General features: G+C 47.5%; 1 protein-coding gene across 2 annotated transcripts in view; it reads left to right on the forward strand.

Annotated features, from left to right (window-relative positions):
• The window catches only part of NSF (N-ethylmaleimide sensitive factor), a 147653-nt gene that overhangs the window by 28702 nt on the left and 106391 nt on the right, over positions 1-12560 (forward strand). For both annotated transcript variants that reach the window (XM_015428946.1, XM_015428948.1), the window contains exons 2-3: positions 1640-1725; positions 7015-7114. In XM_015428946.1, coding sequence (XP_015284432.1) covers positions 1640-1725; positions 7015-7114 — 186 coding nt within the window. The remainder of the gene's footprint in view (positions 1-1639; positions 1726-7014; positions 7115-12560) is intronic.

Here is a 12560-nt window from a genome sequence, read left to right on the forward strand (position 1 = left end):
CCCTGCCGCCCTTTTTTTATAAAGAGGGAGTCGACGGGGGGGGGGGGGGGTTGGGCAACATCTTTCCATTACCCTAGCCTTCCCCTCTGCTATGCAAGTTGTTAGGAGTTTTATATGTGCATCCGTTGAAATCGAATTTAATGTTTTAAATGTTTTAAATTTTTGTATATTGTACGCACTTAGTGCCCTATGTGAGCCGCCCTGAGCCCGTTCGCGGGGAGGGCGGGCTATAAATGCAACAAAATAAATAAATAATAAATTCTCTGTGCCAAACAGACCTCCACCATCTTGGACACGCCATTTTAAAAGGAATGCCAGCTAGGGGGAAGGCCAGCAGTTGGCAAGTGGCTATTCCCCCGGTGGTGCACAAGGGAGTAAACTGTCCCTGTGGTGACCTGGCACTGGGCAGTGGGAGACACAGAGGCAAGAAGGCCTCAGAATGTGGAAGGGAAGCTGGGGGTCCTGACCCTCCCAGTGGGCAATTCCTTACACAGGTCAGGTGGTGGCGGAGGTTGTACACAGAGGGGGGGAGAGAAAAGCCCCTCCAGGTGTTGGGAAAACCCAGGAGGGGGCAGGGTGGAACGGGGCCTGCGGATCAGACTGTTCCTCCACAGCCTGATCCAACACGGCTTCTCTTATGGTCTAACAACCTAGGCCCAGTTGGGGTGTCCATGTGGAACCCCTTCCAGCTGCAAGCGGAGGCTTGCGTGGTGGGAGTGCTCATCCATGCAAATACAGTTCTGCATACACTATTTTTATGTATTTATTTATTTATTTTTCACATTTATATCCCACCCTCCCCGGTGGGCTCAGGGCGGCTAACAAGGGCAGGACAACAGCCATGCTGAGATAAACATATAAAAACATAATAAAACATTCAACGTAAAAACCACGGTGCTCAATCCGTTACTAATGTCCTAAGTCCAGAATGGTAACTCCACAGTTACAGATGGTACTCCCATGAAGTACGTGTCCAGTGACGATGGCCGCAGCTCTTCTACGATTTCCAGTTTCTTCCTTGGGCCTCGTCGATGCATCCTTTAAGATACCTTGACGGTGGTGGTGTAATGGGGCGGCGTCTCCTACTCAAAGGCCTGGCAGAAGAGCTCCATCTTGCAGGCCCTGCGGAACTGCATAAGGTCCCGCAGGGCCCGGATCGCCCCCGAGAGCTCATTCCACCAGGTAGGAGCCGCCACCGAAAAAGCCCTGGCCCTGGTCGCAGCTAGTTTAACTTCCTTGGGCCCCGGGATGCTTGGGAAATGAGTTCTGACCTAGCGTTCCCCCTCATGTGGCAGTTTCTATTCTGAGGATTTTTTAAAGTGGAGAAGTGCTCCATTGCATGAGTTTTCACAGTCTGATTCATTACATCCCACATTGGTCTCCATTTCCTGTCATGCGTGCCCCTGCATCCCCCAGAAATCCCTAGATTCGCCTCCCAGAAATCCCTAGATTCTCCTCCCAGAAATCCCTAGATTCTCAAAAATGTCTGAAAGCTAAACAGATCACAGGTGGTCTTGTGTCTTTCCTCAGCTTAGTTTGAACCTGAGCCTTCTCTTTGTGTGTGTGTGTGTGTGTCTCCTCCCGTGTGCTTCAGCGCTGACCATATCGTTTCCTCTCTTTCTCTCTCCTTCCTTCACAGACTATGCAAGCAGCGCGATGTCCTACGGACGAACTCTCTTTAAGCAACTGTGCCGTGGTCAATGAGAAGGACTTCCAGTCTGGCCTGTGAGTGTTTCCGTTTTCCTTTTTTTTCAAGAAAGGCCTGGAGCGGTTTCCCTTACTTTAGAGGAAAGGGCACGTTCCTAGAGCTACGAGTAGCCAGTCTGTGTATTGGAGGAATGTTGTGTAACCAGGAGGACAGGGACAGAAGGACCTAACTGCTCCTAGAAAATTCATGTCATGGTGTTGCTGCTGCTCTTGTTAGTATTCCATGACTCAGCTCAGTTCTGCAGGATAGCAATACCAGTGAAAAATTCATCTGAAGAGTCAAGCTGTCCACCTCAAAAGCACTCAGTTAATGACAGTGCAGCCGGAAACACATAAAAGTAAAACACGTACAGTGCAGAGGATATGTAATAATAAGAGTTCCGATATAAAAATGTTTCGTATGTTTTCTGAAAGCAAAGTCAGGCATCTTGTGGACTCTTCACTAAGGAGGGTGTCTAATCATATTCAGGCTATATAAAGAAAAATAATCTGCCTGGGGAAATTGTCGTAAGATTCTCGAAGAGGCATGTGAGGGATGCAATTCTGAAAGCAGTTTCTGGAATATCCCTGAAAGTGGGAGAGAATGCCATCCAAGGGAGCACTATAAGCGCCTTGCAGGGCAACAAGAAGAAGACGACGAAGGGGGGGGGGAGATTGGATTTATACCCCGCCCTTCACTCAGAATCTCAGAGCTGCTTACAATCTCCTTCCCCTCCCCTCCCCACAACAGACACCCTGTGAGGTAAGTGGGGCTGAGAGAGCTCCTTCGAGGACTGCTCTTGAGAGAACAGCTCTGAGAGAACTTGTGGCTGACCCAAGGTCTCACCAGCAGCTGCATGTGGAGGAGTGGGGAATCAAACCCGGTTCTCCCAGATTAGAGTTGCGCTCCTGACCACTACACCAAACAGGGAGTCCTACGAGGCAGGGGGGAAAGAGCCTCTGGTTTCCTTCCCACCCCACTTTCACCAGTCAAAAATGGTGGTGTGGGGGCTTTTCACCCCTTTTCTCTGGCTCCACATGCCAAGGCACACTCAAGACAGTGGCACCAATGAATCCAAAAGCAGCCATTGAATGAGTTGTTGGAATGCTCTTTGGATGCGCAGGGGACTTGGTGCACCCCAACACTTTCCCTGGTGGTCAAGCAGGGTGGTGAACAGGGCACTATTCGGCAGTGAGAGGGAACGGGGAACTTTTCTTCCTCCTCCTCCTCTCTCTTCCCCTCTGCAAAGTGGCCTGCGGCTACAGTGAGGTTTCACCTGCAGCCTTATCACATTGATCACATACAGGGGTCTGCAACGTGGTGCCCGTGAGCGTCAGGGCACCCACCAACACCTTTCCTGGTGCCTCCTGAGTGTTTTACGAAAGAAGGTGGGGCTTCTGCCCAGCAGGTCTTATGACTGGCTATGCAGATTTTTCAAAACGGCGCTTTGGCAGCAGCTGCCCCCACAGCACACGGATCTGCACTGCACTGAAGTAAGCTGGGGCAGACATTTTGTGGCTGGCTCTGCCTCCCGCTGCAGACATTTTGTGGGAGTCATTTTGTGCCTGCGCCCACCACCCTGTGTCAGAACCTCAAAGATGCCTGCACGCTCATGAAGGCTGTGAACTCCTAGTATAGAGCAATATGTCTTTTATTAGTAAGGCGTCAGTGCTGATTGGTTCTTATTCTGTTCAGTAATATTCTATCGCTCAATCACGTCTGGATGGTTTTTACTAACGCTCGGTATCTGTCAGGTATGGGGCTGTGTTCCCTGTAAGCTGAGTTAACGTGAGCTAGCTCACAGTTCTTTAGCCTCCAGCTCACACATTTTTGTCTGAGCTCAGGAAGGATGGCTTCAGAGCAAACTAATGTATGCAGCAGCCAAAACACTCGCTCACAGCTTTAATGCCAGGAGCTCACAGAGTAGAATTTTTGCTCACAAGACTCCACAGCTTAGAGGGAGCGTTGGTGTGGGGCCAGCAAGCGTTTGGGTCAGGGGCAGCTTGGATAAGGAAGGCTAGCAAGCCCCTTTATAAATGAAGAGGATGATAGACAACCTCAGGGCAAGTGCTGCGAGGATCTCCGGTCTGTCTGTGGGTGGGTGGGGAGAGAGAGCACTATTTTAACACTCTGTCTTGTCACTTTGTGGAAACACCACCTGCATGTGTTCTGGGGGAGGAAGCCTGTGGTTCCCATGGTATCTTTCTCTAGATTTCCCGTGTTTTCTTTGCAACCGTGAGGGATAGAATCAGCATCTATATATCTGTTTCTGAACTGTGGCCCTCACCTGCGGATATCTGAATCTGCGGACCAGGGCCACACGTACCCAAAAGAGATGTTTCTGCAAACTTGAGGGCCCCCCCAGACTTGCAAAAAATATATATCTTACAGCTTTAAAAAATACATTGGGAGGTTTAAATCCCCCCTCCCAAATAAAAGAGTGTTCTCTGTGCAAGCACAGAGACCGTACCCACCTACAGCGGGCCTTGGTGGGACCAGTGGGGCTCGGGAGCTGCGCTGGGCCTGGAAGCGGGGCAGCCTGGGGCCCACGGCAGATCCAGTGGAAAGGGGGGAGGGGAACGGGCTCCCCTCCCCTGTGAGTCTTGCGGTCTGGCACTTGTGGCTTTGTCATATAAAGAAAAAGATTCTATTCCGGACGATTTGTTGGGGGCTCTCAATATTGGCACCAACTTACAAAGCTGGATCTACAAATGTGATGCTTTAATGGACAGTTTTACAATCTCTAGGTCTAAATTCTCCCCTTGGTTTAAGCTGTTCAAAAGAGATCACGATAGATCTCTGTTAAGTCGCTCGCTTAACAGAGTAGTCGGAGAGTGATTCAGCAAGAACACAACTTTATTCTTTTTTTAAAAATTAAAACAAGTTTTTATTAACGGGATATTAAAAAAGTCCAAAATTAACCAGTTCACCATTTCTTAATACATCCCTTCCCCCCCCCTTCTCCAGGCTTCCCGCAGCGTTCCCACCCCCACCACATTTCCTCTCTTAATCTTTCCCTTCAGTTTGATATTATTTAAAGGTTCACAATTTCTTTTACTACCTTACTTATATTTTTTCAGTCTCATAGGTAACCTATTCGATAACAATTTCTTTCCAACATTTCTAAAGTCTATTCTTAATAATTACTAAAGCAAAAAAGTTTATTTTTGACATCCCAATGTTTCTCTATATATTCTTTAAAGTCCTTCCAATCCGCAAAAAATTCTTCATCTTCTTTATTGTTCAACTTTCTTGTCATTTTATCCATTTCAGCCATAAAGAGTAGCTTCCTTATCCATTCCCATAGTTCAGGTATTCTTTCTTGCTTCCAACATTGAGCATATGTCATTCTGGCCGTTGTAAACTTTATTCTTCAGCTCGAACACAACTCCAACACGGATCAACATCTGATAGCCAGAACAGCTTTTACATTGCAGCTGTCCTGCTTTTAAACATTCCCGGCTAATATAGCCACACCCACTGTACACATATCAACCTATGAGGTTGCCGAGATAATGTCCAATCACATTCGTTCCCGCTCAGGGAGCTTGCTTGAAGTGATTGGCTTGTTACTTCCTGGGCTAGCGATTCTATTGGATGGATTTGGATCCTAGCCCAGGACGAAGCTCAACATTACATTTCAGTTAGATGTTTCACAACATTGCATTCAAGGCAGCTTTGAATACATTACAATCTCCTTACTTAGTGAATATTACACCTCAATATCTCAGAAAGGCACTTACTTCCTTACATTTTCAGACAGTGCCGACGGCTCTACTCTCAGGGAGATACTCTCAAGTACTGCTGGCCTTACGTTCTTGTATATGCGATGCCTCAGTCCAGGGGACATTCTTCACTATATACTATTTTGTCCTAGGTATACAGCAGTTAGAGCTAATTTCTTGATAATCTGCTAATAGGACAAAGTTTTTCTTCTGACGTTGAAAAGCTGGTCTTTCTATTATCTGATCCACTCGTTAGTTGTAAACAGTGTTCCCTCTAAGCTGAGTTAGTGTGAGCCAGCTCACAGTTTCTTAGCCTCCGGCTCACACATTTTTGTCTCAACTCAGGAAGGAGGGCTCCAGAGCAAGCCAAATCGCTTGCTCACAAGTTTAATGTCAGTAGTTTATAAAGTAGAATTTTTGCTCACAAGACTCCACAGCTTAGAGGGAACATTGGTTGTAAAGTGTCTCTTTTTGCCTTGGCCACCCAAAAAAATCAGGGCTAAGACCGCAGCTTCAGAAAATTAACCTTTTTATGACTTAACTGGATTTATTATTTTGCAGTTTTACTGTTTATAACCGGTCTGTATTTACTTGTGTGAAAATTCTTTTTAATCGCTGTTTTACCTAGGTACAATTAGAATTATTTTCTTTTTATTATCCTGTATTGTGACGGCCTTTGGCTATATACACAATAAATATTCTGGTATAAAGAAAAATATGTTTAATAGTGCCAAATTTATGTTTGATTGGCGGAGAGGCACCTAAATTCCAAACACCATGTTGGGGACCCCTGCTGTATGCTGTTCAGGGGGAGACCAGACCTTGAACTTATGAGGAAACGTCCTAGAATGCTGTGGCCCTGAAAGTCACCGGCATCCAGGAGCCCCTTGCACGGCCGTGAGGGGCCACTGGGCTTGGAGCCAGGCCACAGTAGTGATGAACACGGGGGTGGGGGGTGGGCTTTTGTCTTGGTCCTCGTCACCCTGGTCCCAGTCCAAGCCAAGTGGTGCTGACTGTTTGTTTCGCCTTCCTCCATAGTGGGTTCTTCTAACAACCTGGTCCACAACCGTGTTCCTCAGCTCAGGAGTAACCCGCCCAGAGCTATTTTGGGTCTTTAAAAAGGACCCAAAGTGGCTCAGTTGGTTAAGATGCTGAACTGCAGTCTGTGGATGGTTGGTCGTTCAGCAGTTCAAGACCCGAGTGTGCCGCATGACAGAGTGAGCTCCCGTCTCTAGTTCCAGCTCCTGCCAGCCTAGCAGTTTGAAAGCAAGACATTGCAAGTAGATAAATAGGTACCACTTCGGTGGGAAGGTAACAGCATTCCGTGCGCCTCGGCGTTTAGTCATGCTGGCCACATGACCACGGAAATGTCTTCGGACAGCGCTGGCTCTTCGGCTTGGAAACGGAGATGAGCACCACAACCCTAGAGTCGGATTCGACTGGCTTTTGAGCAAGGGAACCTTTACCTTTACCTTTAAAAAGGAAGAACTTTCTCCATTTAAAGAGTAGTTTGGGGCTTGCCACCTCTTTCTTCTCACCCAAACGGAAGCAGCTGAGAGCAGTGCAGGTTTTTTTGGGTAATCCTTGTTTTCTCCCCTTCAGGCACGTTGTCGTGAGGACCTCCGCAAACCACAAATACGTTTTCACGCTACGGAGCCACCAGTCGGTCGTTCCCGGAACCATAGCTTTCAGTTTGCCTCAGGTACAGTTTTAATTCCCCCCCCCCCACGTGTGTCTTATAAGGGGAACAGCTTGAAAGGGTTTTGCTTCCAAAAGTTCCTCTGGGTTAAGGAAGCGGTGAGTGTCCCAAAGGCATCCGGCCAGCTGGTACTGGAACGCCGGTCTAGGACAGGTCTTAAGGGGGAGCTGACGAGATCGTTCTTTTCTGTAAGGTGTATGAATGGCTGACCTGACCTGGATAGCCCAGGCTAGCCCAGTCTTGGCAGATCTCAGAAGCGAGTGGGTGGGAGACCAGCAAGGAATACCAGGGTCGTGGCGCTGGGGCAGGTGAGGGCAAGCTACCTCTGAACATGTCTTGCCTTGAAAGCCATATGCCATAAGTCAGCTGTGACTTCACGGGTAGGGAAAAGGACGGATGGACGATGGGATTGCTGGCTAGCAGGGGTCTCTGAAATCCCTCCTGCTTTGTACCTCGGAAAGGAGAATCATAGATAGAATCATAGAATCACAGAGTTGGAAGGGGCCATACAGGCCATCTAGTCCAACCCCCTTCTCATTGCAGGATCAGCCTGACAAGTTTTTGTCCAGCCACTGCTTGAAGATTGCTAGTGAGGGGGAGCTCACTGCCTCCCTAGGCAGCTGATTCCTCTGTTGCACAACTCTTACTGTCAAATCCCCCCCCCCCAATATCTTGAGTCCTGTCCTCTGCTGCCAAGAGCCCTCCTATCATGATCTGTGCAGGACTGGGAGCAAGGCCTAATGTGGCCTGGTCCCAGGAGAGACCTGCATGGTAGTGGAAAGCAGACATAGCCTACAATCCCCACAATGCTTAGCTACGGTTGTAGCCAATCTGTGTCGAGGGATTCTATGAGGAGATGGGGACTTAAGCTTTGTGGGCCATGAAATTGTGTTCTTTCTCTTCTGAGGTCTTGTCTCACAGAGCTAAACTGAGGGGACAGTCTGGTCTGAGGAAAAGATCCCTCACTTGGGACAGAGTGAGTACAGGCAGGAGGCCTGGTGTAAGAGGGCTTTGGGCCTTGAAATAGTAACTAGTGAAGTGAAATAGGTAGTCACGTTAGATTTGATTTTTTTGCCTTTAAACACTGTTATATATTTTAAAGCACCTTGTGTTGTTTTCCTTGCCCCAGTACTGTATTAATAAACCATTTTGTTTTAATGTTCTCTGCCTGGTCGTCAAGCCTGTAGTTCCCAGCTTAAAAGGGGGCATTTTGGATGGGCTTGGGAGGGTAATCTGGGCCTTCCCAAGGGACCCTAAATCCAGAGTGGTGGCAGCTGAAAGTGGCAACCCACAGGGGGGTCATGACGCCTTCCCTAAGTGACAGCCCTTCACATCCTTCAAGGGAGCCATCCTGTCCCCCCTCAACCTCCTATTCTGCCTTCCTAGGTTCCATCAGGGATATTGCAGGCAGCTGCTATGCATTTACACCGGGGACTGGGCTGGTGTGCTGCTCAGAATCCCTCCCATGGCTTCGGCCCACTCTGCGTGCAGTGGGAGGCAGCGGGATCGCGCTGTGCCGGTACAAACTGTGCCCTTCCGTGCAGCGTGTCGGGCTCCATCTGTCGAAAGGGAGGAAGATAATCTCCTCCTGATGATCTGGCTCTTGCAAATCCCAGTGCAGAAACCTGACAAAAGTAGCACCAGCATCAGATATTTAGCAGCCACACTTGGTAATGTGTGATTAAGCTTCCTGGCTTCCCTGAGCCTCCTGCGGTGCTGGCAAACACTGCCTGAACCTGTGAACGAAGCATCACCCAGCCTGGGGAGTGAATTGCTGAGTGAGGGGTTTTTTGGGGGGTTTTTTGGGTTTTTTTTTTTTGCCTTCCCTAACAAGATAGCTTGCAAGGCTGTGAAGCTGTAATGAGAACAAAGCTGATCTAAAGGAAGAGGTATCTAAAGGAAGGATGAAATCTTCTTATTAACCCTGAGCCTTCAGTGCCAATGAGCTAGCAATGTAAATAGAATCTTGATATTATTTAGCGAGTGCATGACTCAGTGGTTTGTTTGTTTATTTATTTATTTAACTTCATTTATATCCCACCTTAGGAGCTGTGGTGGCTCAAGTGGTTAAGACGCTGAACTGCAGGCTGGAAGGTCGGTAGTTCAGCAGTTCGAGACCCGGGTGCCGCGTGACGGAGTGAGCTCCCGGCTCTGGCCCCAGCTCCTGGCAACCTAGCAGTTCGAAAGCAAGAAGTTGCAAGTAGATAAATAGGTACTGCTTCGGTGGGAAGGTAACAGCGTTCCGTGTGCCTTGGTGTCTAGTCACGCCGGCCACATGACCACGGAGACGTCTTCGGACAGCGCTGGCTCTTCGGCTTTGAAACGGAGATGAGCACTGCAACCCTAGAGTCGGATTCGACTGGCTTTCGAGCAAGGGAAATCTTTACCTTTACCTAAACATAGAATCACAGAGTTGGAAGGGGCCATACAGGCCATCTAGTCCAACCCCGTGCTCGATGCAGGATCAGCTTAGAGCATCCCTGGGAAGTGTTTGCCCAGCCACTGCTTACAGACTGCCAGTAAGGGGGAGCTCACCACCTCCCCAGGCAGCACATTGTGGCCTGACCAAAGCAGTGTACAGCGGAAGTATGACGCGATTTGGATCTTATGCCTCTGCTGATACACCCCAAGATCGCATTCGCCTTTTTTATCGCCACATCACTTTGGCTGCTCGTATTTAACTTACGGCCCACCTGTACCCCAAGATCTTGTTCACGCACATTGCTACCCAGAAGTGTATCCGCCATCCTGTATGCATGTTTCTCATTTTTGTTACCCAGATGTAGAACTCGGCACTTATCCTTGTTAAATTGCATCTTGTTCATATCCGCCCACTTTTCCAGTGTGTTCAGATCTCGTTGAATTCTGTATCTTCTGGTGTGTTTGCTGCTCCTCCCAACTCCAAACAGATATACACCTTTTGTTCTGGAACAGGCTTTTAAGAAAGGAAGCCACCAGATGTGCTGATTTTCAGTAAGATGCAGCATGAATGGGGAAATGTTGGGTGATAGTGAGATATTGAAAAAATGGTTTTTAGCAGAGATAAGATGGTCCAGCAGAGCCAGAGTAAAATAATTCAGACTCAGAATCCATGTGTGATTAAAATACAAAGTTTTTACTAAATTCTAGCATGGGAAGGGTAACTAGGATGAAAATAACAACAGAGGAAAATCGACTACATCCTTACTCTACAAAGACAGAACTAGAAGAGCATGAGTATGGCTACTCTTCTTGTTCTTCAGAACACCAAACGAAGACGGGAAGAGGGAGTTCCGGCTGGCTCCTGAGTTGGTCACGCCCAGCAAGAACTCATTAGCATAATAGGCCACACCCAACAGTAGAAACTCATTAGGACTGGCTACATTAGGGGTGTGTGGCCTAACATGCAAAGGGTCCCTGCCAGTGTTCCCTCTAAGCTGAGTTAGTGTGAGCTAGCTCACAGTTTTTTAGTCTCCAGCTCACATGTTTTTGTCTTAGCTCAGGAAGGATGGCTCCAGAGCAAACTAATTTATGCAGTAGCCAAATCACTCACTCACAACTTTAACGCCGGTAGCTCACAATGTAGAATTTTTGCTCATAACACTCCACAGCTTAGAGGGAACATTGGCTCCCTGTTACAAAAAAAGGCCCTGGGTTTTGACAACAAACAAGATAAACAGAATAAGAAGCAAAAGGTGGGTGTGGCTGGATGACCACACTCCTGGTAACACGGGGGTGTGGCCTAATATGCTAATGACTGCTCTGTCAGGGGTGTGGCATAATATGTTAATGAGTTCCTGCTGGGCTTTTTCTACCAAAAAAGCCCTGTAAAATGGTAATACACCCTAACACTTTAGTCCCAATCAAATCCCTAGATCAGGGAGAAAATTCCCGGGCTTCCTACATCTAAAGAACATTGGTTACATGAGAAACCTGTGACTTCCTGTGAGTAACATAAACAAACATTTAACCCCAGATATACTGAGTGTTTTCAACTTGCAATACCCAACAGGAAAGAACCTCTTGAGGACATCAGGAGTGCACTTCTCCCCCCATTACCCAGTCTGTTACCTGAAATAGGCAGTCTTCACTTAGTTTGTGGAGTTAGCTTGGAGACATAGCAAGAGGCAGGTAACGAGGATCAAGACACCAATGAATACAGGGACAATCCTGGAGAGAACTCTCGAAATAATCAAGCTGTTCTTCTACTGGAAAGGTTTTTATTAGACAAACTGAAAACAGGATAAAACAAGGGTGCACACAGCAAACACTTACAGCAAACACATAATTTTTCTAACTAGGAAAATTAGGGAGGAAGGGGGGGGGGACAGCATTGTAGGGATGGGGGTGATACTTACCAGTCTTGGAGAGGTTCATGGAAACAGCAGTTCTAGGGAGAAAATGGCCAGCATTTCCTTCTGTGAAGGGGGAAAAAAGAAGCCCACAAAGTGGGGGTGTATGTTGTCCGTCTTGGGGGCAGATTCTTATAGGAAGAATTGTGCCCTGAAGCAGTGGGAAACCTTTAGAGAACAATTACGATTGCCTTACCGGGGTGAATAAAAGGTTTGGGCCATGGCCTGGCTGTTAAGGGTCCTGTTGATGACCCAGGAAGACTTGACCAGACAGGTGACACTGAGATAAAGAGATTAAGTTGCACTTAGGCAGTATGGTAAAGGTTTCCCTCACTCGAAAGTCAGTTGAATCCGACTCTAGGGTTGCGGTGCTCATCTCCGTTTCCAAGCTGAAGAGCCAACGCTGTCCAAAGACATTTCTGTGGTCACGTGGCCGGCATGACTAAACGCCGAGGCGCACGAAACGCCGTTACCTTCCCACCAAAGCGGTACCTATTTATCTGCTTGCAATTTCTTTGCTTTCGAACTGCTAGGTTGGCAGGAGCTGGGGCCAGAGACGGGAGCTCACTCCGTCATGCGGCACTCAGGTCTCGAACTGCTGAACTACCGACCCTCCAGCCTGCAGTTCAGCGTCTTAACCACTTGAGCCACCGCAGTAGCAAAGACAAAAAGTGATCTTGTGTATGCAAAAAGAGGGTTTGAGAGTAATGGCCGACTTGAGTTGTGGTTTTTTTTTGTTTTTTTTGAATAAGCTTTATTCCCTCTCCTAAAAAGGAGAGATATTTCTTTTAAGTTCAGGAAATAGGGTGGGTATATAGCGGGATAAAGAATAGAATGAGTGGTGTTATTCATATTAGTAAGTTAGTCTGTTAGTACTCAAAACTCTAAGTCCATAAAGTCCGTCTTCGGTCGTCCTTCTGTTAATCAATGTTAAACAAAATGTTTAATTTGTTAGTAGTGTCCTTCTGGTGTGGATTTTTTTTTCTTCCAAGTATAATCCGAAAAATAAAATCAAAGTTTTTCAAACTTTGGGGTTCTTTCCTTTTTTGTCTCTCAAATTGTATTTTAGTCCAGTCGCTCCTTCATCTTCATCGTCTTTCACCTCTCCCTCTGAGCTG

The sequence above is a fragment of the Gekko japonicus genome, unplaced genomic scaffold, assembly GCF_001447785.1.
Source record: "Gekko japonicus isolate JY-2015 unplaced genomic scaffold, Gekko_japonicus_V1.1 scaffold776, whole genome shotgun sequence".
In the NCBI taxonomy this organism is placed as follows: domain Eukaryota; kingdom Metazoa; phylum Chordata; class Lepidosauria; order Squamata; family Gekkonidae; genus Gekko; species Gekko japonicus.